Source organism: Lampetra fluviatilis, unplaced genomic scaffold (assembly GCF_964198595.1).
Source record: "Lampetra fluviatilis unplaced genomic scaffold, kcLamFluv1.1 SCAFFOLD_389, whole genome shotgun sequence".
In the NCBI taxonomy this organism is placed as follows: Eukaryota; Metazoa; Chordata; class Hyperoartia; order Petromyzontiformes; family Petromyzontidae; genus Lampetra; species Lampetra fluviatilis.
Window position 1 is genome coordinate 28,942 of NW_027621254.1, and position 26,059 is coordinate 55,000.

Here is a 26,059-nt window from a genome sequence, read left to right on the forward strand (position 1 = left end):
ATGTCTGTGTCTATGTATCTGTGTGTGTCTATGTGTGTGTGTCTATGTAGGAGTCTCTGTGGGAGTCTACGTAGAGAGAGAGACCTGGCGGTGTCTGACTTGGCCCAGGCTCTCTCTGTGTGTGTGTGTGTCTATGTGTGTGTCTATGTGTGTGTGTGTGTGTCTCTGTGTTTGTGTCTATGTATGTGTGTCTATGTGTCTATGTGTGTGTGTGTGTCTGTGTGTCTATGTAGGAGTCTCTGTGGGAGTCTACGTAGGGAGAGAGACCTGGCCGTGTCTGACTTGGCCCAGGCTCTCTGTGTGTGTCTATGTGTGTGTGTCTATGTGTGTGTGTGTGTCTCTATGTCTCTATGTCTATGTGTGTGTGTGTGTCTATGTGTCTATGTAGGAGTCTCTGTGGGAGTCTACGTAGGGAGAGAGACCTGGCCGTGTCTGACTTGGCCCAGGCTCTCTCTGTGTGTGTGTGTGTCTATGTGTGTGTGTCTATGTGTGTGTGTCGCTATGTCTATGTGTCTATGTGTGTGTGTGTGTGTGTCTATGTAGGAGTCTCTGTGGGAGTCTACGTAGGGAGAGAGACCTGGCCGTGTCTGACTTGGCCCAGGCTCTCTCTGTGTGTGTGTGTGTCTATGTGTGTGTGTCTATGTGTGTGTGTCGCTATGTCTATGTGTCTATGTGTGTGTGTGTGTGTGTTTATGTAGGAGTCTCTGTGGGAGTCTACGTAAGGAGAGAGACCTGGCCGTGTCTGACTTGGCCCAGGCTCTCTCTGTGTGTGTGTGTGTCTATGTGTGTGTGTCTATGTGTGTGTGTCGCTATGTCTATGTGTCTATGTGTGTGTGTGTGTCTGTGTGTCTATGTAGGAGTCTCTGTGGGAGTCTACGTAGGGAGAGAGACCTGGCCGTGTCTGACTTGGCCCAGGCTCTCTCTGTGTGTGTGTGTGTCTATGTGTGTGTGTCTATGTGTGTGTGTCGCTATGTCTATGTGTCTATGTGTGTGTGTGTGTGTCTATGTAGGAGTTTCTGTGGGAGTCTACGTAAGGAGAGAGACCTGGCCGTGTCTGACTTGGCCCAGGCTCTCTCTGTGTGTGTGTCTATGTGTGTGTGTCTATGTGTGTGTGTCGCTATGTCTATGTGTCTATGTGTGTGTGTGTGTCTGTGTGTCTATGTAGGAGTCTCTGTGGGAGTCTACGTAGGGAGAGAGACCTGGCCGTGTCTGACTTGGCCCAGGCTCTCTCTGTGTGTGTGTGTGTGTCTATGTGTGTGTGTCGCTATGTCTATGTGTCTATGTGTGTGTGTGTGTCTGTGTGTCTATGTAGGAGTCTCTGTGGGAGTCTACGTAGGGAGAGAGACCTGGCCGTGTCTGACTTGGCCCAGGCTCTCTCTGTGTGTGTGTGTGTGTCTATGTGTGTGTGTCGCTATGTCTATGTGTCTATGTGTGTCTATGTGTCTGTGTGTCTATGTAGGAGTCTCTGTGGGAGTCTACGTAGGGAGAGAGACCTGGCCGTGTCTGACTTGGCCCAGGCTCTCTCTGTGTGTGTGTGTCTATGTGTGTGTGTCGCTATGTCTATGTGTCTATGTGTGTCTATGTGTCTGTGTGTCTATGTAGGAGTCTCTGTGGGAGTCTACGTAGGGAGAGAGACCTGGCCGTGTCTGACTTGGCCCAGGCTCTCTCTGTGTGTGTGTGTGTCTGTGTGTGTCTATGTGAGTGTGTCTGTGTGTGTGTCTGTGTGTGTGTCGCTATGTCTATGTGTCTATGTGTGTGTGTGTGTGTCTGTGTGTCTATGTAGGAGTCTCTGTGGGAGTCTACGTAGGGAGAGAGACCTGGCCGTGTCTGACTTGGCCCAGGCTCTCTCTGTGTGTGTGTGTGTCTGTGTGTGTCTATGTGTGTGTGTGTGTGTGTCTCTGTGTGTGTGTCTGTGTGTGTGTCTGTGTGTGTGTCGCTATGTCTATGTGTCTATGTGTGTGTGTGTGTCTGTGTGTCTATGTAGGAGTCTCTGTGGGAGTCTACGTAGGGAGAGAGACCTGGCCGTGTCTGACTTGGCCCAGGCTCTCTCTGTGTGTGTGTGTGTCTATGTGTGTGTGTCTATGTGTGTGTGTCGCTATGTCTATGTGTCTATGTGTGTGTGTGTGTCTGTGTGTCTATGTAGGAGTCTCTGTGGGAGTCTACGTAGGGAGAGAGACCTGGCCGTGTCTGACTTGGCCCAGGCTCTCTCTGTGTGTGTGTGTGTCTGTGTGTGTCTATGTGTGTGTGTGTGTGTCTCTGTGTGTGTGTCTGTGTGTGTGTCTGTGTGTGTGTCGCTATGTCTATGTGTCTATGTGTGTGTGTGTGTGTCTGTGTGTCTATGTAGGAGTCTCTGTGGGAGTCTACGTAGGGAGAGAGACCTGGCCGTGTCTGACTTGGCCCAGGCTCTCTCTGTGTGTGTGTGTGTCTATGTGTGTCTATGTGTGTGTGTGTGTGTCTCTGTGTGTGTGTCTGTGTGTGTGTCTGTGTGTGTGTCGCTATGTCTATGTGTCTATGTGTGTGTGTCTATGTGTGTGTGTCTATGTAGGAGTCTCTGTGGGAGTCTACGTAGGGAGAGAGACCTGGCCGTGTCTGACTTGGCCCAGGCTCTCTCTGTGTGTGTGTGTGTCTGTGTGTGTCTATGTGTGTGTGTGTGTGTCTCTGTGTGTGTGTCTGTGTGTGTGTCTGTGTGTGTGTCGCTATGTCTATGTGTCTATGTGTGTGTGTGTGTGTCTGTGTGTCTATGTAGGAGTCTCTGTGGGAGTCTACGTAGGGAGAGAGACCTGGCCGTGTCTGACTTGGCCCAGGCTCTCTCTGTGTGTGTGTGTGTCTATGTGTGTGTGTCGCTATGTCTATGTGTCTATGTGTGTGTGTGTGTCTGTGTGTCTATGTAGGAGTCTCTGTGGGAGTCTACGTAGGGAGAGAGACCTGGCCGTGTCTGACTTGGCCCAGGCTCTCTCTGTGTGTGTGTGTGTGTCTATGTGTGTGTGTCGCTATGTCTATGTGTCTATGTGTGTCTATGTGTCTGTGTGTCTATGTAGGAGTCTCTGTGGGAGTCTACGTAGGGAGAGAGACCTGGCCGTGTCTGACTTGGCCCAGGCTCTCTCTGTGTGTGTGTGTCTATGTGTGTGTGTCGCTATGTCTATGTGTCTATGTGTGTCTATGTGTCTGTGTGTCTATGTAGGAGTCTCTGTGGGAGTCTACGTAGGGAGAGAGACCTGGCCGTGTCTGACTTGGCCCAGGCTCTCTCTGTGTGTGTGTGTGTCTGTGTGTGTCTATGTGAGTGTGTCTGTGTGTGTGTCTGTGTGTGTGTCGCTATGTCTATGTGTCTATGTGTGTGTGTGTGTGTCTGTGTGTCTATGTAGGAGTCTCTGTGGGAGTCTACGTAGGGAGAGAGACCTGGCCGTGTCTGACTTGGCCCAGGCTCTCTCTGTGTGTGTGTGTGTCTGTGTGTGTCTATGTGTGTGTGTGTGTGTCTCTGTGTGTGTGTCTGTGTGTGTGTCTGTGTGTGTGTCGCTATGTCTATGTGTCTATGTGTGTGTGTGTGTCTGTGTGTCTATGTAGGAGTCTCTGTGGGAGTCTACGTAGGGAGAGAGACCTGGCCGTGTCTGACTTGGCCCAGGCTCTCTCTGTGTGTGTGTGTGTCTATGTGTGTGTGTCTATGTGTGTGTGTCGCTATGTCTATGTGTCTATGTGTGTGTGTGTGTCTGTGTGTCTATGTAGGAGTCTCTGTGGGAGTCTACGTAGGGAGAGAGACCTGGCCGTGTCTGACTTGGCCCAGGCTCTCTCTGTGTGTGTGTGTGTCTGTGTGTGTCTATGTGTGTGTGTGTGTGTCTCTGTGTGTGTGTCTGTGTGTGTGTCTGTGTGTGTGTCGCTATGTCTATGTGTCTATGTGTGTGTGTGTGTGTCTGTGTGTCTATGTAGGAGTCTCTGTGGGAGTCTACGTAGGGAGAGAGACCTGGCCGTGTCTGACTTGGCCCAGGCTCTCTCTGTGTGTGTGTGTGTGTCTATGTGTGTCTATGTGTGTGTGTGTGTGTCTCTGTGTGTGTGTCTGTGTGTGTGTCTGTGTGTGTGTCGCTATGTCTATGTGTCTATGTGTGTGTGTCTATGTGTGTGTGTCTATGTAGGAGTCTCTGTGGGAGTCTACGTAGGGAGAGAGACCTGGCCGTGTCTGACTTGGCCCAGGCTCTCTCTGTGTGTGTGTGTGTCTGTGTGTGTCTATGTGTGTGTGTGTGTGTCTCTGTGTGTGTGTCTGTGTGTGTGTCTGTGTGTGTGTCGCTATGTCTATGTGTCTATGTGTGTCTATGTGTCTGTGTGTCTATGTAGGAGTCTCTGTGGGAGTCTACGTAGGGAGAGAGACCTGGCCGTGTCTGACTTGGCCCAGGCTCTCTCTGTGTGTGTGTGTGTGTGTCTGTGTGTCTATGTAGGAGTCTCTGTGGGAGTCTACGTAGGGAGAGAGACCTGGCCGTGTCTGACTTGGCCCAGGCTCTCTCTGTGTGTGTGTGTGTCTATGTATGTGTGTCTGTGTGTCTATGTAGGAGTCTCTGTGGGAGTCTACGTAGGGAGAGAGACCTGGCCGTGTCTGACTTGGCCCAGGCTCTCTCTGTGTGTGTGTGTGTCTATGTGTGTGTGTGTGTGTCTCTGTGTGTGTGTCTGTGTGTGTGTCGCTATGTCTATGTGTCTATGTGTGTCTATGTGTCTGTGTGTCTATGTAGGAGTCTCTGTGGGAGTCTACGTAGGGAGAGAGACCTGGCCGTGTCTGACTTGGCCCAGGCTCTCTCTGTGTGTGTGTGTGTCTATGTATGTGTGTCTGTGTGTCTATGTAGGAGTCTCTGTGGGAGTCTACGTAGGGAGAGAGACCTGGCCGTGTCTGACTTGGCCCAGGCTCTCTCTGTGTGTGTGTGTGTCTATGTGTGTGTGTGTGTGTCTCTGTGTGTGTGTCTGTGTGTGTGTCGCTATGTCTATGTGTCTATGTGTGTCTATGTGTCTGTGTGTCTATGTAGGAGTCTCTGTGGGAGTCTACGTAGGGAGAGAGACCTGGCCGTGTCTGACTTGGCCCAGGCTCTCTCTGTGTGTGTGTGTGTCTATGTGTGTGTGTGTGTGTCTCTGTGTGTGTGTCTGTGTGTGTGTCGCTATGTCTATGTGTCTATGTGTGTCTATGTGTCTGTGTGTCTATGTAGGAGTCTCTGTGGGAGTCTACGTAGGGAGAGATACCTGGCCGTGTCTGACTTGGCCCAGGCTCTCTCTGTGTGTGTGTGTGTCTATGTATGTGTGTCTGTGTGTCTATGTAGGAGTCTCTGTGGGAGTCTGCGTAGGGAGAGAGACCTGGCCGTGTCTGACTTGGCCCAGGCTCTCTCTGTGTGTGTGTGTGTCTATGTGTGTGTGTGTGTGTCTCTGTGTGTGTGTCTGTGTGTGTGTCGCTATGTCTATGTGTCTATGTGTGTCTATGTGTCTGTGTGTCTATGTAGGAGTCTCTGTGGGAGTCTACGTAGGGAGAGAGACCTGGCCGTGTCTGACTTGGCCCAGGCTCTCTCTGTGTGTGTGTGTGTCTATGTGTGTGTGTGTGTGTCTCTGTGTGTGTGTCTGTGTGTGTGTCGCTATGTCTATGTGTCTATGTGTGTCTATGTGTCTGTGTGTCTATGTAGGAGTCTCTGTGGGAGTCTACGTAGGGAGAGAGACCTGGCCGTGTCTGACTTGGCCCAGGCTCTCTCTCTGTGTGTGTGTGTGTCTATGTGTGTGTGTGTGTGTCTCTGTGTGTGTGTCTGTGTGTGTGTCGCTATGTCTATGTGTCTATGTGTGTCTATGTGTCTGTGTGTCTATGTAGGAGTCTCTGTGGGAGTCTACGTAGGGAGAGAGACCTGGCCGTGTCTGACTTGGCCCAGGCTCTCTCTGTGTGTGTGTGTGTCTATGTATGTGTGTCTGTGTGTCTATGTAGGAGTCTCTGTGGGAGTCTACGTAGGGAGAGAGACCTGGCCGTGTCTGACTTGGCCCAGGCTCTCTCTGTGTGTGTGTGTGTCTATGTGTGTGTGTGTGTGTCTCTGTGTGTGTGTCTGTGTGTGTGTCGCTATGTCTATGTGTCTATGTGTGTCTATGTGTCTGTGTGTCTATGTAGGAGTCTCTGTGGGAGTCTACGTAGGGAGAGAGACCTGGCCGTGTCTGACTTGGCCCAGGCTCTCTCTGTGTGTGTGTGTGTCTATGTGTGTGTGTGTGTGTCTCTGTGTGTGTGTCTGTGTGTGTGTCGCTATGTCTATGTGTCTATGTGTGTCTATGTGTCTGTGTGTCTATGTAGGAGTCTCTGTGGGAGTCTACGTAGGGAGAGATACCTGGCCGTGTCTGACTTGGCCCAGGCTCTCTCTGTGTGTGTGTGTGTCTATGTATGTGTGTCTGTGTGTCTATGTAGGAGTCTCTGTGGGAGTCTGCGTAGGGAGAGAGACCTGGCCGTGTCTGACTTGGCCCAGGCTCTCTCTGTGTGTGTGTGTGTCTATGTGTGTGTGTGTGTGTCTCTGTGTGTGTGTCTGTGTGTGTGTCGCTATGTCTATGTGTCTATGTGTGTCTATGTGTCTGTGTGTCTATGTAGGAGTCTCTGTGGGAGTCTACGTAGGGAGAGAGACCTGGCCGTGTCTGACTTGGCCCAGGCTCTCTCTGTGTGTGTGTGTGTCTATGTGTGTGTGTGTGTGTCTCTGTGTGTGTGTCTGTGTGTGTGTCGCTATGTCTATGTGTCTATGTGTGTCTATGTGTCTGTGTGTCTATGTAGGAGTCTCTGTGGGAGTCTACGTAGGGAGAGAGACCTGGCCGTGTCTGACTTGGCCCAGGCTCTCTCTGTGTGTGTGTGTGTCTATGTGTGTGTGTGTGTGTCTCTGTGTGTGTGTCTGTGTGTGTGTGTCGCTATGTCTATGTGTCTATGTGTGTCTATGTGTCTGTGTGTCTATGTAGGAGTCTCTGTGGGAGTCTACGTAGGGAGAGAGACCTGGCCGTGTCTGACTTGGCCCAGGCTCTCTCTGTGTGTGTGTGTGTCTATGTATGTGTGTCTGTGTGTCTATGTAGGAGTCTCTGTGGGAGTCTACGTAGGGAGAGAGACCTGGCCGTGTCTGACTTGGCCCAGGCTCTCTCTGTGTGTGTGTGTGTCTATGTGTGTGTGTGTCTCTGTGTGTGTGTCTGTGTGTGTGTCGCTATGTCTATGTGTCTATGTGTGTCTATGTGTCTGTGTGTCTATGTAGGAGTCTCTGTGGGAGTCTACGTAGGGAGAGGGACCTGGCCGTGTCTGACTTGGCCCAGGCTCTCTGTGTGTGTGTGTGTGTCTGTGTGTGTCTATGTGTGTGTGTGTGTGTCTCTGTGTGTGTGTCTGTGTGTGTGTCTGTGTGTGTGTCGCTATGTCTATGTGTCTATGTGTGTGTGTGTGTCTGTGTGTCTATGTAGGAGTCTCTGTGGGAGTCTACGTAGGGAGAGAGACCTGGCCGTGTCTGACTTGGCCCAGGCTCTCTCTGTGTGTGTGTGTGTCTGTGTGTGTCTATGTGTGTGTGTGTGTGTCTCTGTGTGTGTGTTTGTGTGTGTGTCGCTATGTCTATGTGTCTATGTGTGTCTATGTGTCTGTGTGTCTATGTAGGAGTCTCTGTGGGAGTCTACGTAGGGAGAGAGACCTGGCCGTGTCTGACTTGGCCCAGGCTCTCTCTGTGTGTGTGTGTGTGTCTGTGTGTGTCTATGTGTGTGTGTGTGTGTCTCTGTGTGTGTGTCTGTGTGTGTGTCGCTATGTCTATGTGTCTATGTGTGTGTGTGTGTCTGTGTGTCTATGTAGGAGTCTCTGTGGGAGTCTACGTAGGGAGAGAGACCTGGCCGTGTCTGACTTGGCCCAGGCTCTCTCTGTGTGTGTGTGTCTATGTGTGTGTCTATGTGTGTGTGTGTGTGTCTCTGTGTGTGTGTCTGTGTGTGTGTCTGTGTGTGTGTCGCTATGTCTATGTGTCTATGTGTGTGTGTGTGTCTGTGTGTCTATGTAGGAGTCTCTGTGGGAGTCTACGTAGGGAGAGAGACCTGGCCGTGTCTGACTTGGCCCAGGCTCTCTCTGTGTGTGTGTGTCTATGTGTGTGTCTATGTGTGTGTGTGTGTGTCTCTGTGTGTGTGTCTGTGTGTGTGTCTGTGTGTGTGTCGCTATGTCTATGTGTCTGTGTGTGTGTGTGTCTGTGTGTCTATGTAGGAGTCTCTGTGGGAGTCTACGTAGGGAGAGAGACCTGGCCGTGTCTGACTTGGCCCAGGCTCTCTCTGTGTGTGTGTGTCTATGTGTGTGTCTATGTGTGTGTGTGTGTGTCTCTGTGTGTGTGTCTGTGTGTGTGTCTGTGTGTGTGTCGCTATGTCTATGTGTCTCTGTGTGTGTGTCTGTGTGTCTATGTAGGAGTCTCTGTGGGAGTCTACGTAGGGAGAGAGACCTGGCCGTGTCTGACTTGGCCCAGGCTCTCTCTGTGTGTGTGTGTCTGTGTGTGTCTATGTGTGTGTGTGTGTGTGTGTCTGTGTGTGTGTCGCTATGTCTATGTGTCTATGTGTGTCTATGTGTCTGTGTGTCTATGTAGGAGTCTCTGTGGGAGTCTACGTAGGGAGAGAGACCTGGCCGTGTCTGACTTGGCCCAGGCTCTCCGTGACGTTGACGACGCCACCCAGCAGAGAGCGGAGACAGCGCGGCAACTCAAGGAGTTGCAGTGAGACACACACACAGACAGACACACACACAGACACACACACACAGACAGACACACACACAGACACACACACAGAGACACGCACAGACACAGAGACACGCACACACACAGAGACACACACACAGAGACACACACACACACAGAGACACACACACACAGAGACACACACACACAGAGACACACACACACACAGAGACACACACACACAGAGACACACACACAGAGACACACACACACAGAGACACACAGACACACACACACAGACACACACACACAGACACACACACACACACAGAGACACACACACAGACATACACAGACACACACACACACACACACAGACACATACACAGACACAGAGACACACACACACAGACACACACACACACACAGACACATACACAGACACACACAGACACACAACAACAACCGCCATTCGCCACTAAGTGGCGGTGACGTCACCACGACGCTTGTGCCAGGCTATGTGTGTCTCTCTCCGTGTATCTCTCTGTGTCTCTCTGTGAGTGTGTCTGTGTGTGTCTCTGTGTGTGTCTCTCTGTGTGTCTCTCTGTGTGTCTCTCTGTGTGTCTCTCTGTGTGTCTCTGTGTGTGTCTCTCTGTGTGTCTCTCTGTGTGTCTCTCTGTGTGTGTCTCTGTGTGTGTCTCTGTGTGTCTCTCTGTGTGTCTCTCTGTGTCTCTCTGTGTGTCTCTGTGTGTCTCTCTGTGTGTGTCTGTGTGTGTCTCTGTGTGTGTCTGTGTGTGTCTCTGTGTGTCTCTCTGTGTGTGTCTCTCTGTGTCTCTCTGTGTGTCTCTGTGTGTCTCTCTGTGTGTCTGTGTGTGTCTCTGTGTGTCTCTTTGTGTGTGTCTCTGTGTGTGTCTCTGTGTGTCTCTCTGTGTGTGTCTCTGTGTGTGTCTCTGTGTGTCTCTCGGTGTGTCTCTCTGTGTGTCTCTCTGCGTGTCTTTGTGTCTCTCTGTGTGTCTCTATGTGTGTCTCTCTGTGTGTGTATCTCTGTGTCTCCGTGTGTCTCAGGGACAGGATGCAGTCCCAGCTGGAGACGGAGTCGTCCCACTGGAGACAGGCCGTCTCGCACGGATCTCACGACTCGGCCATCGACACGGACGAGTGGGAGACTGAACTCCTGCAGATAGACAGCGAGGTGGTGAGTGTCTCTCTCTCCCCGTGTCTCTCTCCCTCCCCGTGTCTCTCTCCCCGTGTCTCTGTCTCTCACCCTGTCCGCTCTCTCCCCGTGTCTCTCTCTGTCTCTCTCTCCGCGTGTCTCTCTCTCCCCGTGTCTCTCTCCACGTGTCTCTCTCTCTCCCCGTGTCTCTCTCCCCGTGTCTCTCTCCCCGTGTCTCTCTCCCCGTGTCTCTCTCTCTCCCCGTGTCTCTCTCCCCGTGTCTCTCTCCCCATGTCTCTCTCCCCGTGTCTCTCTCTCCGTGTCTCTCTCTCTCCCCGTGTCTCTCTCCCCGTGTCTCTCTCCCCGTGTCTCTCTTTCCCCGTGTCTCTCTCCCCGTGTGTCTCTCCCCGTGTCTCTCTCCCCGTGTCTCTCTCTCTCCCCGTGTCTCTCTCCCCGTGTCTCTCTCCCCATGTCTCTCTCCCCGTGTCTCTCTCCACGTGTCTCTCTCTCTCCCCGTGTCTCTCTCTCTCCCCGTGTCTCTCTCCCCGTGTCTCTCTCCCCGTGTCTCTCTCTCTCCCCGTGTCTCTCTCTCTCCCCGTGTCTCTCTCTCCGTGTCTCTCTCTCTATCTGTGTCTCTCTCTCCTCGTGTCTCTCTCTCTCCCCGTGTCTCTCTCTCCCCGTGTCTCTCTCTCTCCCCGTGTCTCTCTCTCCCCGTGTCTCTCTTCCCGTGTCTCTCTCCCCGTGTCTCTCTCCCCGTGTGTCTTTCTCTCTCCCCGTGTCTCTCTCTCTCTCCGTGTCTCTCTCTCTCCCCGTGTCTCTCTCCCCGTGTCTCTCTCCCCGTGTCTCTCTTTCCCCGTGTCTCTCTCCCCGTGTGTCTCTCCCCGTGTCTCTCTCCCCATGTCTCTCTCCCCGTGTCTCTCTCTCCCCGTGTCTCTTTCTCTCTCCCCGTGTCTCTCTCTCTCTCCGTGTCTCTCTCTCCCCGTGTCTCTTTCTCTCTCCCCGTGTCTCTCTCTCTCTCCCTGTGTCTCTCTCCCCGTGTCTCTCTCTCCCCGTGTCTCTCTCTCCCCGTGTCTCTCTCCCCGTGGCTCTCTCTCTCCCCGTGTCTGTGTGTCTCTGTCTGTGTGTATGTATGTCTCTGTCTGTGTGTCTCTCTCTATGTGTAGGTGTCTGTTTGTCTGTGTTGATGTAGGTGGAGGTGTCTTTGTGTCTGTGTGTCTCTGTGTGTCTCTGTGTGTCTGTGTTGGTGTAGGTGGAGGTGTTTGTGTGTCTGTGTGTATGTGTCTCTGTGTCTCTGTCTGTGTGTCTCTGTCTGTGTGTCTGTGTTGGTGTAGGTGGAGGTGTCTGTGTGTCTGTGTCTGTGTGTAGGTGTCTGAGTGTCTGTGTGTCTCTGTCTGTGTGTCTCTGTCTGTATGTGTGTCTCTGTCTGTGTGTCTCTGTGTGTGTGTTTCTGTCTGTGTCTGTGTGTGTCTGTCTATGTGTAGGTGGAGGTGTCTGTGTGTCTGTGTGTATGTGTCTGTGTGTGTCTCTGTCTGTGTGTAGGTGTCTGTGTGTCTGTGTGTCTCTGTCTGTGTGCCTTTGTCTGTGTGTGTCTGTGTGTCTCTGTCTGTGTGTAGGTGTAGGTGTCTGTGTGTCTGTGTGTGTCTCTGTCTGTGTGTATGCGTCTGTGTGTCTGTGTGTGTCTCTGTCTGTGTGTATGCGTCTGTGTGTCTGTGTGTCTCTGTCTGTGTGTAGGTGTAGGTGTCTGTGTGTCTGTGTGTGTCTCTGTCTGTGTGTATGTTTCTGTGTGTCTGTGTTGGTGTAGGTGGAGGTGTCTGTGTGTCTGTGTCTGTGTGTAGGTGTCTGAGTGTCTGTGTGTCTCTGTCTGTGTGTCTCTGTCTGTATGTGTGTCTCTGTCTGTGTGTCTCTGTGTGTGTGTTTCTGTCTGTGTCTGTGTGTGTCTGTCTATGTGTAGGTGGAGGTGTCTGTGTGTCTGTGTGTATGTGTCTGTGTGTGTCTCTGTCTGTGTGTAGGTGTCTGTGTGTCTGTGTGTCTCTGTCTGTGTGCCTTTGTCTGTGTGTGTCTGTGTGTCTCTGTCTGTGTGTAGGTGTAGGTGTCTGTGTGTTTGTGTGTCTCTGTCTGTGTGTATGCGTCTGTGTGTCTGTGTGTGTCTCTGTGTGTGTGTGTGTGAGTAGGGAGTGGTGGTGCAGCGGTTAGCGCTACGCTGCGCTATGAACCCGGCGACCCGGGTTCGATTCCCGCTCACGGCAAACACCGGTGACGATTATCTGAACCGGTCCCGGGCCTCCCCTAGGTCGACTCAGCCTCAAATGAGTACCTGGTGCGGTGTGTAAACATCGCTAGCACTGGGGAGACAAAGGCGGCCGGGCGTGGTGCTGGCCACCCCACCCCCTCATGTACCGTGCCGGCCTTCATAGGTGCTCGCTAACAGCACTTGCCCCTACAGTCTGTTGAGGCTACACGGGGGATCTTTGTCTTTGTAGGTGGAGGTGTCTCTGTGTGTGTCTCTGTGTGTGTGTCTCTCTGTGTGTCTCTGAGTGTCTCTGTGTGTGTCTGAGTGTGTGTCTGAGTGTCTCTGTGTGTGTCTGAGTGTGTCTCTGTGTGTGTCTGAGTGTCTCTGTGTGTGTCTCTGTGTGTGTCTGTGTCTCTGTGTGTGTCTGTGTCTCTGTGTGTGTCTGTGTCTATGTGTGTGTCTCTGTGTGTGTCTCTGTGTGTCTCTGAGTGTGTCTCTGTGTGTGTCTGAGTGTGTGTCTCTGTGTGTGTCTCTCTGTGTGTCTCTGTGTGTGTCTGTGTGTCTCTGTGTGTGTGTGTGTGTCTCTGTGTGTGTCTCTGTGTGTGTCTCTGTGTGTGTCTGTGTGTCTCTGTGTGTGTGTGTGTCTCTGTGTGTGTCTGAGTGTGTGTCTCTGTGTGTGTCTCTGTGTGTGTGTGTCTCTGTGTGTGTGTGTCTCTGAGTGTGTGTGTCTCTGTGTGTGTCTCTGTGTGTGCCTGTGTGTCTCTGTGTGTGTCTCTGTGTGTCTCTCTCTGTGTGTGTCTCTGTGTGTGTCTCTGTGTGTGTCTCTGTGTGTGTCTCTGTGTGTGTCTGTGTCTCTGTCTGTGTGTCTCTGTGTGTCTCTGTGTGTGTCTGTGTGTCTCTGTGTGTGTCTGTGTGTGTCTCTGTGTGTATCTCTGTCTGTGTGTAAGTGTCTGTGTCTCTGTGTCTGTGTCTTTGTAGGTGGAGGTGTCCGAGGGAGACCTGCGGCCTGCTGCACCACCAGGTCCCCCGCTCACCCTCCTCGTGCGGAGACCACGCAGAAACCGAGACACAACCGCTGTCCCTCCCATCACCTCCACGGCGGAAACATCTACAGCCACTCACAGAGGTGGGTGGGTGAGTGGGTGAGTGAGTGGGTGGGTGGGTGAGTGGGTGGGTGGGTGGGTGAGTGGGTGGGTGAGTGGGTGGGTGGGTGGGTGGGTGGGTGAGTGGGTGGGTGGGTGGGTGGGTGAGTGGGTGGGTGGGTGAGTGGGTGGGTGGGTGGGTGGGTGAGTGGGTGGGTGGGTGAGTGGGTGAGTGGGTGGGTGAGTGAGTGGGTGAGTGGGTGAGTGGGTGGGTGGGTGGGTGAGTGGGTGGGTGAGTGGGTGAGTGAGTGGGTGAGTGGGTGAGTGGGTGGGTGGGTGGGTGAGTGGGTGAGTGAGTGGGTGAGTGAGTGGGTGGATGGGTGAGTGGGTGGGTGGGTGAGTGGGTGAGTGGGTGGGTGAGTGAGTGAGTGGGTGGGTGGGTGGGTGAGTGGGTGAGTGAGTGGGTGAGTGAGTGGGTGAGTGAGTGGGTGAGTGGGTGGGTGAGTGGGTGAGTGGGTGGGTGGGTGGGTGGGTGGGTGAGTGGGTGGGTGAGTGGGTGGGTGGGTGAGTGGGTGAGGTGAGTGAGTGAATGGTTCTCTGTCTCTCTGTTTGTCTATCTTTGTCTCTGAGTCTGTTTCTCCGTGTCTCTCTGTTTGTGTCTTTGTCTGTCTCTCTGTCTGTGTGTGTCTGTCTCTCTGTGTGTCTGTGTCTCTGTGTGTCTGTGTGTGTGTCTGTGTGTGTGTCTGTGTGTGTGTGTCTGTGTGTGTCTGTGTGTGTGTGTGTGCAGGCTGCGTGATCTCTCTGGAGGCTGGGGTCTTCGTGTCTTCCGTGTTCCCTGCGACCCTCCGAGAGGCAACAGGACCCTGCGTGGGAGACAGAGTCCTTTCGGTACAAACACAGACACACACAGACACACAGACACACACAGACACACACACACACACAGACACACACACACACAGACACACACACACAGATACACACACACAGATACACACACAGACACACACAGACACACAGACACACACACAGACACACACACACACACAGACACACACACACACACAGACACACACACACACACACACAGACACACACACAGACACACACACAGACACACACACAGACACACACACACACACACAGACACACACACACACACAGACACACACACACACACACAGACACACACACACAGACACACACACACAGACACACACACAGACACACACACACAGACACACACACACACAGACACACACACACACACACCTCCTGGGCGACCGTTGCTGTTTTCGCAGCCACGGCGAGGAGAGCCGAGCAGGCTTCGCCATCGTGCTTGGTCCAAACTTTGTCGAACCGAAGGCGCGGTCTTCGGGGAGATCGTTAAAGGAATCATATTCGTAGGTTTTTTCGGTAAAGTCAGCACAGCGTCCTGGTTTCCGTTGAAACGCGAAGTCTGCTGATATTTAGATGTCCCTTAACTCTAGATTCGAAGCTTTCGCGACTGCAAGGAATCATATTCGTAGGTTTTGTCGGTGAGGTCACGTGGGTAAAACATCAAAATTAATGAAAATAAAATTAAATGAAACAATAAAAATCGCGACGTTTCGGAGGCAACACAAGTCTCCGTCATCCGGTGGGACCGTCACAGCCGAATTAGCTGCATCAAGTGAGGCAATGATTCAAGATAAATGAATGATTCAAGATAAATCTTGAATCATTGCCTCACTTGATGCAGCTAATCCGGCTGTGACGGTCCCACCTGATGACGGAGACTTGTGTTGCCTCCGAAACGTCGTGATTTTTATTGTTTAATTGTATTTTATTTTCATTAATTTTGATGTTTTACCCACGTGACCTCACCGACAAAACCTACGAATATGATTCCTTGCAGTCGCGAAAGCTTCGAATCTAGAGTCAAGGGACATCTAAATATCAGCAGACTTCGCGTTTCAACGGAAACCAGGATGCGGTGCTAGAACAAGAGCCGCGAAAGGGGGTCTCCTTTTCTCTGGCGCGCTGTGGGATAGCCTGGAGGCGGACAAACGTGGACGTCGCGCCGACGGTCATGGGGGGGGGGGGTGGGATTTCAACTGCACCCTTGACCCGGCCCTCGACCGTAACGGCGCCGAGCCTCACCCAGAGTCCTCAGCGTGGGCGGCATTGGCCGACGTGGTGCGGTGGCTGGGGGCTGCGCGGGATGCGTGGCGCCCTGCGCCGACCCGCGCAGCGGCAGTAACTCGTGGCGTCGCTGCGACTTTCACGGGAAAATAAGCCTCGCCAGGCTGGGATCGGCTGTACGTCAGCGCTGGCGAACACCAACCTGCGCGGCGAGAGCAGGATCATCCCGTCCGGGTTTTCAGACCATCACGTGGCCTCCTCGCTTGCTGCGCGTCCCCCCAAGGAGGGGCGCGCCGCAGCGCCTACTGGAAATTCGACACTCGGCTGCTGCAGGACGCAGCCTTCAAAGAGGCCTTCAGGGCCTGCTGGGCTCGTCGGGGGTGGCCGCCAAGAGCGTCTTCGACGGCGTTTTCGCGATGGTGGGAGCACGTAAAGGCGCAGGTACGGGCGCTCTCTGCCTGCAGCTCCGGAGCCAGCAAGCCTCTGCCAAGGAAGATGCGGTCAAGACGTCTACAGGACGAACTGTTGCTCCGCGAGGCGGAGCTGGGGGGGGGGGGGGTCGGCCCAGGGCACGCACGGCGGCAAGGGGAGAGCTGCTGCTGCTGCTGGAGAAGCAGCAGCTCTTCGGCGCCGTCACGGACCGACAGGCGAACGGCTCGTTCAGTACAAAGGAGGAGGAGGAGGAGGAGGGGCCACATGGCAAGGTTGGCGAGGGAGTTTCAACCGCGACCTATTCCAGGCCGGGGGTTCGTGCCGAGGGAGTTTCAACCGCGACCTATTCCAGGCCGCGGATTCGTGGCGAGGGAGTTTCAACCGCGACCTATTCCAGGCCGGGGGTTCGTGGCGAGGGAGTTTCAACCGCGACCTATTCCAGGCCGCGGATTCGTGGCGAGGGAGTTTCAACCGCGACCTATTCCAGGCCGGGGGTTCGTGCCGAGGGAGTTTCAACCGCGACCTATTCCAGGCCGGGGATTCGTGCCGAGGGAGTTTCAACCGCGACCTATTCCAGGCCGCGGATTCGTGGCGAGGGAGTTTCAACCGCGACCTATTCCAGGCCGGGGATTCGTGCCGAGGGAGTTTCAACCGCGACCTATTCCAGGCCGGGGATTCGTGCCGAGGGAGTTTCAACCGCGACCTATTCCAGGCCGGGGATTCGTGCCGAGGGAGTTTCAACCGCGACCTATTCCAGGCCGGGGATTCGTGCCGAGGGAGTTTCAACCGCGACCTATTCCAGGCCGGGGATTCGTGGCGAGGGAGTTTCAACCGCGACCTATTGCAGGCCGGGGGTTCGTGGCGAGGGAGTTTCAACCGCGGCCTATTCCAGGCCGCGGATTCGTGCCGAGGGAGTTTCAACCGCGACCTATTCCAGGCCGGGGATTCGTGCCGAGGGAGTTTCAACCGCAACCTATTCCAGGCGGGGGATTCGTGGCGAGGGAGTTTCAACCGCGACCTATTCCAGGCCGGAGATTCATGCCGAGGGAGTTTCAACCGCGACCTATTCCAGGCCGCGGATTCGTGCCGAGGGAGTTTCAACCGCGACCTATTCCAGGCCGGGGGTTCGTGCCGAGGGAGTTTCAACCGCGACCTATTCCAGGCCGGGGGTTCGTGCCGAGGGAGTTTCAACCGCGACCTATTCCAGGCCGGGGGTTCGTGCCGGGAAGCAACTCGGGATTTATTCGACGGGTGGCCCCCCCGCCCCCTTCGAGGAATCCGAGAGCGTAACGCCCGGACGCCCCCCCGTCGAGCGGGAGGAACTCTACGCCGCCGTGAGAGAGAGGGCTCGCGGCCCGCAAGGCCCCCGGGCGTCGACGGCGTGCCGGCCGAATTTTACGCAACCTTCTGGGACGACCTCGCGTCGAGAGCCTGCCCAAGAAGGGGGGGGTGCTCCCTCAGAGCTGCTCGGAGGGCCGTCGTCACCCTGCCTGCCCAAGAAGGGAGACCTGCGCCGCGTCGAGAACTGGCGGCCGCTTTCTCTTCTGCGCGCCGACTACGAAATCTTTGCGAAGGCGCTGGCCACAACCGCCTCAAGCCGGCGGTGGGCCAGCTTGTTGGACCCGAGCAAAACTTTGCTGCGTCCCTGGCCGATGCTTGCACGACAACGCGAGCACGGGGTCAGGGACGTGATCGCACCGGAGGAGAGGGACGGCACGTACTTGGGCCTCCTCTTCCTCGACCAGGAGAAGGCCTTCGACCGGGTCGGCCACCGCTTCCTGGAGGAGCTGCTCGCCGCGTCCGGGTTTGGGCCGGCGTTCAGGTCGCGCGTGCGGCTCCTGTGTACGCCGCGCGAGCCGCTGTTCCTCAACGGCCGCTTCGCCGAGATCCCAGAGGAAGCGACGCCGGCCCGCCGGCCGTTTCCCCTCGGCGGGGACGCGACCGGCAACCCGGCGTGGAGATCCTCCGCCGCGGCCGACGTCGGCGGCGGCGGTGCCGCGAGATGACTCCGGCAAACTGTTCAAACTCGGGGGCTGCCAGAGCGTGACCTTTCGGGGGGCGCGCGGCTGAAGGGAGCGCCGTACGCGTGCAGCTTGAAGGCGCTGCGCTGCCGGGAGCTGGCGGAACTCCCAGACTCCAGGTGGAGGAGCGCCTCTTGGCACCGTCGGGCGCGGCCACCCCCCCAGTGGGGCCGCCTGTACAGGCCCCCCCCCCCCACATCACCAAACGCCGTGGGGACCTGCAGTGGAGGCTGCTCCAACCGGACGCTGCCCTCGGCAGCGTCGCAGAACAAAGTCGTCCCCGGGGGCGTCTGACCGGTGCGCTTTCTGCGGCGCAAGAGAAGGCCTGGCGCACCAGTACGCGGGGTGAGCCGGAACGGCCGTCCCCGCTGTTCCGGCTCCTGGGAGACGTCTCAAGGAAACCGGGGATGGGCTTCCAGAGGAGCTGGTTCGCGTACGGGGTGCCCTACTTACCGAACAAGCGCCACGACCTTGTGAATTTCGTCCGTGCCCGGGCCAAAATGGCGGTATACGAGACGATATGCGTGGACTAGTCAAGGAGGCGCGGCTCCCATCTGGAGCACGCGTACCCGTGCGCGCACGCGGGTGGACAATCACGACGTTTTCTGCGAAAGGTCGGCGGGGGGGGTCCCCGGTCAGGCCCTTTGCACCGTGTCAGACGGCAGGCTGACGCTCACCATCTAGAACGGGCTGCGCCTAGGAATGTGCCGGTGTTTTTTGTTTCCCTGCCGCTACGAGGGCTCGCAAAATATGAAGATGACTCCCGCGCGATTTGCCCCTGGGGGCGATAAAGTTGCCCTAAAAGTGAAAAAAAAAGTCTGTGTCTCTCTGTCTCGCTGTGTGTGTCTCTCTGTGTCTCTCTGTGTCTGTGTCTCACTCTGTCTCTCTCTCTGTATCTGTGTCTCTCTCTGTGTCTCTCTCTGTGTCTCTCTGTGTCTCTCTGTCTCACTGTCTCTCTGTGTCTCTGTCTGTGTCTCTCTCTGTGTCTCTCTGTGTCTCTCTCTGTGTCTCTCTGTGTCTCTCTGTCTCACTGTCTCTCTGTGTCTCTGTCTGTGTCTCTCTCTGTGTCTCTCTGTGTCTCTCTCTGTGTCTCTCTGTGTCTCTCTGTCTCACTGTCTCTCTGTGTCTCTCTCTGTGTCTCTCTCTGTGTCTCTCTGTGTCTCTCTCTGTGTCTCTCTGTGTCTCTCTGTCTCACTGTCTCTCTGTGTCTCTCTCTGTGTCTCTCTCTGTGTCTCTCTGTGTCTCTCTCTGTGTCTCTCTGTGTCTCTCTGTCTCACTGTCTCTCTGTGTCTCTCTCTGTGTCTCTCTCTGTGTCTCTCTGTGTCTCTCTCTGTGTCTCTCTGTGTCTCTCTGTCTCACTGTCTCTCTGTGTCTCTGTCTGTGTCTCTCTCTGTGTCTCTCTGTGTCTCTCTCTGTGTCTCTCTGTGTCTCTCTGTCTCACTGTCTCTCTGTGTCTCTCTCTGTGTCTCTCTCTGTGTCTCTCTGTGTCTCTCTCTGTGTCTCTCTGTGTCTCTCTGTCTCACTGTCTCTCTGTGTCTCTCTCTGTGTCTCTCTCTGTGTCTCTCTGTGTCTCTCTCTGTGTCTCTCTGTGTCTCTCTGTCTCACTGTCTCTCTGTGTCTCTCTCTGTGTCTCTCTCTGTGTCTCTCTGTGTCTCTCTCTGTGTCTCTCTGTGTCTCTCTGTCTCACTGTCTCTCTGTGTCTCTCTCTGTGTCTCTCTCTGTGTCTCTCTGTGTCTCTCTCTGTGTCTCTCTGTGTCTCTCTGTCTCACTGTCTCTCTGTGTCTCTGTCTGTGTCTCTCTCTGTGTCTCTGTCTGTGTCTCTCTCTGTGTCTCTCTGTCTCACTCTGTCTCTCTGTGTCTCTGTGTCTCACTCTCTCTCTCTGTCTCTCTCTGTGTCTCTCTGTGTCTCTCTGTGTCTCTCTGTCTCTCTCTGTGTCTCTCTCTGTCTCTCTGTGTCTCTGTGTCTCACTCTCTCTCTCTGTCTCTCTCTGTGTCTCTCTCTGTCTCTCTGTGTCTCTGTGTCTCACTCTCTCTCTCTGTCTCTCTCTGTGTCTCTCTGTGTCTCTCTCTGTGTCTCTCTGTCTCTCTCTGTGTCTCTCTCTGTCTCTCTGTGTCTCTCTGTCTCACTCTGTCTCTCTGTGTCTCTGTGTCTCACTCTCTCTCTCTGTCTCTCTCTGTGTCTCTCTCTGTCTCTCTGTGTCTCTGTGTCTCACTCTCTCTCTCTGTCTCTCTCTGTGTCTCTCTCTGTCTCTCTGTGTCTCTCTGTCTCACTCTGTCTCTCTGTGTCTCTGTGTCTCACTCTCTCTCTCTGTCTCTCTCTGTGTCTCTCTGTGTCTCTCTGTGTCTCTCTGTCTCTCTCTGTGTCTCTCTCTGTCTCTCTGTGTCTCTCTGTCTCACTCTGTCTCTCTGTGTCTCTGTGTCTCACTCTCTCTCTCTGTCTCTCTCTGTGTCTCTCTCTGTCTCTCTGTGTCTCTGTGTCTCACTCTCTCTCTCTGTCTCTCTCTGTGTCTCTCTGTGTCTCTCTGTGTCTCTGTGTCTCACTCTCTCTCTCTGTCTCTCTCTGTGTCTCTCTGTGTCTCTCTGTCTCACTGTCACTCTGTGTCTCTCTGTGTCTCTGTGTCTCACTCTCTCTCTCTGTCTCTCTCTGTGTCTCTCTCTGTCTCTCTGTGTCTCTGTGTCTCACTCTCTCTCTCTGTCTCTCTGTGTCTCTCTGTCTCTCTCTGTGTCTCTCTCTGTCTCTCTGTGTCTCTCTGTCTCACTCTGTCTCTCTGTGTCTCTGTGTCTCACTCTCTCTCTCTGTCTCTCTCTGTGTCTCTCTCTGTCTCTCTGTCTCTCTGTGTCTCACTCTCTCTCTCTGTCTCTCTCTGTGTCTCTCTCTGTCTCTCTGTGTCTCTCTGTCTCACTCTGTCTCTCTGTGTCTCTGTGTCTCACTCTCTCTCTCTGTCTCTCTCTGTGTCTCTCTCTGTCTCTCTGTGTCTCTCTGTCTCACTCTGTCTCTCTGTGTCTCTCTGTCTCTCTCTGTCTCTCTGTGTCTCTGTGTCTCACTCTCTCTCTCTGTCTCTCTCTGTGTCTCTCTGTGTCTCTCTGTGTCTCTCTGTCTCACTCTGTCTCTCTGTGTCTCTGTGTCTCACTCTCTCTCTCTGTCTCTCTGTGTCTCTCTGTGTCTCTCTCTGTCTCTCTGTGTCTCTCTGTCTCACTCTGTCTCTCTGTGTCTCTGTGTCTCACTCTCTCTCTCTGTCTCTCTCTGTGTCTCTCTCTGTCTCTCTGTGTCTCTCTGTCTCACTCTGTCTCTCTGTCTCTCTCTGTGTCTCTCTCTGTCTCTCTGTGTCTCTCTGTCTCTCTCTGTCTCTCTGTGTCTCTGTGTCTCACTCTCTCTCTCTGTCTCTCTCTGTGTCTCTCTGTGTCTCTCTGTGTCTCTCTGTCTCACTCTGTCTCTCTGTGTCTCTGTGTCTCACTCTCTCTCTCTGTCTCTCTGTGTCTCTCTGTCTCACTCTCTCTCTCTGTCTCTCTCTGTGTCTCTCTGTGTCTCTCTGTGTCTCTCTGTCTCACTCTGTCTCTCTGTGTCTCTCTGTCTCACTCTGTCTCTCTGTGTCTCTGTGTCTCACTCTCTCTCTCTGTCTCTCTCTGTGTCTCTCTCTGTCTCTCTGTGTCTCTCTGTCTCACTCTGTCTCTCTGTGTCTCTGTGTCTCACTCTGTCTCTCTGTCTCTCTGTGTCTCTCTGTCTCTCTCTGTGTCTCTCTCTGTCTCTCTGTGTCTCTCTCTGTGTCTCTCTGTCTCACTCTGTCTCTCTGTGTCTCTGTGTCTCACTCTCTCTCTCTGTCTCTCTCTGTGTCTCTCTCTGTCTCTCTGTGTCTCTGTGTCTCACTCTCTCTCTCTGTCTCTCTCTGTGTCTCTCTGTGTCTCTCTCTGTGTCTCTCTCTGTGTCTCTCTCTGTCTCTCTGTGTCTCTCTGTCTCACTCTGTCTCTCTGTCTCTCTCTGTGTCTCTCTCTGTCTCTCTGTGTCTCTGTGTCTCACTCTCTCTCTCTGTCTCTCTCTGTGTCTCTCTCTGTCTCTCTGTGTCTCTGTGTCTCACTCTCTCTCTCTGTCTCTCTCTGTGTCTCTCTCTGTCTCTCTGTGTCTCTCTGTCTCACTCTGTCTCTCTGTGTCTCTGTGTCTCACTCTCTCTCTCTGTCTCTCTGTGTCTCTCTGTCTCTCTCTGTGTCTCTCTCTGTCTCTCTGTGTCTCTCTGTGTCTCTCTGTCTCACTCTGTCTCTCTGTGTCTCTGTGTCTCACTCTCTCTCTCTGTCTCTCTCTGTGTCTCACTCTCTCTCTCTGTCTCTCTCTGTGTCTCTCTCTGTCTCTCTGTGTCTCTCTGTCTCACTCTGTCTCTCTGTCTCTCTCTGTGTCTCTCTCTGTCTCTCTGTGTCTCTGTGTCTCACTCTCTCTCTCTGTCTCTCTCTGTGTCTCTCTCTGTCTCTCTGTGTCTCTCTGTCTCACTCTGTCTCTCTGTGTCTCTGTGTCTCACTCTCTCTCTCTGTCTCTCTGTGTCTCTCTGTCTCTCTCTGTGTCTCTCTCTGTCTCTCTGTGTCTCTCTGTGTCTCTCTGTCTCACTCTGTCTCTCTGTGTCTCTGTGTCTCACTCTCTCTCTCTGTCTCTCTCTGTGTCTCTCTCTGTCTCTCTGTGTCTCTGTGTCTCACTCTCTCTCTCTGTCTCTCTCTGTGTCTCTCTGTGTCTCTCTCTGTGTCTCTCTCTGTGTCTCTCTCTGTCTCTCTGTGTCTCTCTGTCTCACTCTGTCTCTCTGTGTCTCTGTGTCTCACTCTCTCTCTCTGTCTCTCTCTGTGTCTCACTCTCTCTCTCTGTCTCTCTCTGTGTCTCTCTCTGTCTCTCTGTGTCTCTCTGTCTCACTCTGTCTCTCTGTCTCTCTCTGTGTCTCTCTCTGTCTCTCTGTGTCTCTGTGTCTCACTCTCTCTCTCTGTCTCTCTCTGTGTCTCTCTCTGTCTCTCTGTGTCTCTCTGTCTCACTCTGTCTCTCTGTGTCTCTGTGTCTCACTCTCTCTCTCTGTCTCTCTGTGTCTCTCTGTCTCTCTCTGTGTCTCTCTCTGTCTCTCTGTGTCTCTCTGTGTCTCTCTGTCTCACTCTGTCTCTCTGTGTCTCTGTGTCTCACTCTCTCTCTCTGTCTCTCTCTGTGTCTCTCTCTGTCTCTCTGTGTCTCTGTGTCTCACTCTCTCTCTCTGTCTCTCTCTGTGTCTCTCTGTGTCTCTCTCTGTGTCTCTCTCTGTGTCTCTCTCTGTCTCTCTGTGTCTCTCTGTCTCACTCTGTCTCTCTGTGTCTCTCTCTGTCTCTCTCTGTCTCTCTGTGTCTCTCTGTCTCACTCTGTCTCTCTGTGTCTCTCTCTGTCTCTCTCTGTCTCTCTGTGTCTCTCTGTCTCACTCTCTCTCTCTGTCTCTCTCTCTGTCTCTCTCTGTCTCTCTGTGTCTCTGTGTCTCACTCTCTCTCTCTGTCTCTCTCTGTGTCTCTCTGTGTCTCTCTCTGTGTCTCTGTGTCTCACTCTCTCTCTCTGTCTCTCTCTGTGTCTCTCTGTGTCTCTCTGTGTCTCTGTGTCTCACTCTCTCTCTCTGTCTCTCTCTGTGTCTCTCTGTGTCTCTCTGTCTCACTGTCTCTCTGTGTCTCTCTCTGTGTCTCTCTCTGTGTCTCTCTCTGTGTCTCTCTGTGTCTCTCTGTCTCACTGTCTCTCTGTGTCTCTCTCTGTGTCTCTCTGTGTCTCTCTCTGTGTCTCTCTGTGTCTCTCTGTCTCACTGTCTCTCTGTGTCTCTCTCTGTGTCTCTCTCTGTGTCTCTCTGTGTCTCTCTCTGTGTCTCACTCTGTCTCTCTGTGTCTCTGTGTCTCACTCTGTCTCTCTGTGTCTCTCTCTGTGTCTCTCTCTGTGTCTCTCTCTGTGTCTCTCTGTGTCTCTCTGTGTCTCTCTGTCTCTCTCTGTCTGTGTAGGTGAACAGCGTTGCCGTGGAGTGTACCTCTCTCTGTGTCTCACTCTGTCTCTCTGTCTCTCTGTCTCTCTGTCTCTGTGTCTCTCTGTGTCTCTCTCTGTGTCTCTCTCTGTGTCTCTCTCTGTGTCTCTCTGTGTCTCTCTGTCTCTCTCTGTCTCTCTCTGTCTGTGTAGGTGAACAGCGTTGCCGTGGAGTGTACCTCTCTCTGTGTCTCACTCTGTCTCTCTGTCTCTCTGTCTCTCTGTCTCTGTGTCTCTCTGTGTCTCTCTCTGTGTCTCACTCTGTCTCTCTCTGTCTGTGTAGGTGAACGGCGTTGCCGTGGAGTGTACCTCTCTCTGTGTCTCTCTGTGTCTCTGTGTCTCACTCTGTCTCTCTGTGTCTCTCTCTGTGTCTCTCTGTGTCTCTCTGTCTCTCTGTCTCTCTGTCTCACACTCTGTCTCTCTGTGTCTCTGTGTCTCACTCTGTCTCTCTCTGTCTGTGTAGGTGAACGGCGTTGCCGTGGAGTGTACCTCTCTCTGTGTCTCTCTGTGTCTCTCTGTGTCTCTCTGTCTCACTGTCTCTCTGTGTCTCTCTCTGTGTCTCTCTGTGTCTCTCTCTGTGTCTCTCTGTGTCTCTCTCTGTGTCTCTCTGTGTCTCTGTCTGTGTAGGTGAACGGCGTTGCCGTGGAGTGTACCTCTCTCTGTGTCTCTCTCTGTCTCTCTGTCTCTCTGTGTCTCTCTGTCTCTCTGTCTCTCTGTCTCACTCTCTGTCTCTCTGTGTCTCTGTCTGTGTAGGTGAACGGCGTTGCTGTGGAGTGTACCTCTCTCTGTGTCTCTCTCTGTTTCTCTGTCTCTCTGTGTCTCTCTGTCTCTCTGTCTCTCTGTCTCACTCTCTGTCTCTCTGTGTCTCTCTCTGTGTCTCTCTCTGTGTGTCTCACTCTGTCTCTCTGTGTCTCTCTCTGTGTCTCTCTCTGTGTCTCTCTCTGTGTCTCTCTCTGTGTCTCTCTCTGTGTCTCTCTCTGTCTGTGTAGGTGAACGGCGTTGCCGTGGAGTGTACCTCTCTCTGTGTCTCACTCTGTCTCTCTGTGTCTCTGTGTCTCTCTCTGTGTCTCTCTCTGTGTCTCTCTGTCTCTCTCTGTCTGTGTAGGTGAACGGCGTTGCCGTGGAGTGTACCTCTCTCTGTGTCTCTGTGTCTCTCTCTGTCTCTCTGTGTCTCTGTGTCTCACTCTGTCTCTCTGTGTCTCTCTCTGTGTCTCTCTGTGTCTCTCTGTCTCTCTGTCTCTCTGTCTCACTCTCTGTCTCTCTGTGTCTCTGTCTGTGTAGGTGAACGGCGTTGCCGTGGAGTGTACCTCTCTCTCCGAGTGGGAGAGCCTCCTCGCGCGGGAGAGCCTGGAGTCCGTGTCTCTCTCCGTCGTCAAGGTAAAGATAAAGACGCACATCTCCCCGGCGTAGCCTTCGTGGGCCGTCGGGGCAAGTGCTGTGAGCAGCGAGCAGATTCAACGGGAGGCTGATCGACGCCCGGGTGCGATCAAGGGATGGCTCCCCATTGGTCAACCACGTTGCGCATCTTCTTGGTTTTTTCGGTGAAGTCACGTAGAAGGGAAGTAATAAAATAATTAAAATAAAACATAAAACAATTCTCACGACGTTTCGGCCACAACGCAAGCAGCCGTCCTCAGGTGCGCCGATGATCTGGTGAGTTTCTCAAACCTGGGCAGTGTGCTCATGACACAGATCCTTAAAAGAGTGTGTGTGTGAGTGTGTGTGTGAGTGTGTGTGTGAGTGTGTGCGATCAAGGGATGGCTCCCTATTGGTCAACCACGTTCTGTATGCCGATGATTTGGTAATAGCTGCTCGTTCAGAGGAGGCGTTGGAGACGCTGCTGCTGAGACTGGAGCGTGCCACTAAGAGGTGTGGGGCCTTACCATCAGCCCCACCAAAACTAAGCACCTGCCTGGCTATTTTGTACCATCGGACACTCCACCCACACAACTCCCAATCAGGTGATGGGGGGGCAGTTGTGGAGAGAGTGGAGAGTTTCCCACTTACCTGGGCAGTGTGCTCATGACACAAATCCTTAAAAGAGTGTGTGTGTGAGTGTGTGTGTGTGAGTGTGTGCGATCAAGGGATGGCTCCCTATTGGTCAACCACGTTCTGTATGCCGATGATTTGGTAATAGCCGCTCATTCAGAAGAGGAGTTGGGAGACTCTGCTGCTGAGACTGGAGCGTGCCACTAAGAGGCGGGGCCTTACCATCAGCCCCACCAAAACTAAGCACCTGCCTGGGTATTTTGTACCATCGGACACTCCACCCACACAACTCCCAATCAGGTGATGGGGGGGCAGTTGTGGAGAGAGTGGAGAGTTTCCCACTTACCTGGGCAGTGTGCTCATGACCGGCTCCGGTTCGACAGCGGAGGTCTCGCTCCGA

The 26,059-nt window shown here is 53.6% G+C and overlaps 1 protein-coding gene across 1 annotated transcript in view; it reads left to right on the forward strand.

Annotated features, from left to right (window-relative positions):
- The first annotated feature begins 8,557 nt into the window (after window positions 1-8,557).
- Window positions 8,558-26,059, forward strand: part of LOC144954965 (uncharacterized) — a 22,582-nt gene continuing 5,080 nt past the window's right edge. Inside the window, exons 1-5 of the mRNA XM_078885334.1 lie at window positions 8,558-8,681; window positions 9,711-9,840; window positions 13,007-13,154; window positions 13,898-13,998; window positions 24,952-25,047. Coding sequence (XP_078741460.1) covers window positions 9,718-9,840; window positions 13,007-13,154; window positions 13,898-13,998; window positions 24,952-25,047 — 468 coding nt within the window. The 5' untranslated portion in view covers window positions 8,558-8,681; window positions 9,711-9,717. The remainder of the gene's footprint in view (window positions 8,682-9,710; window positions 9,841-13,006; window positions 13,155-13,897; window positions 13,999-24,951; window positions 25,048-26,059) is intronic.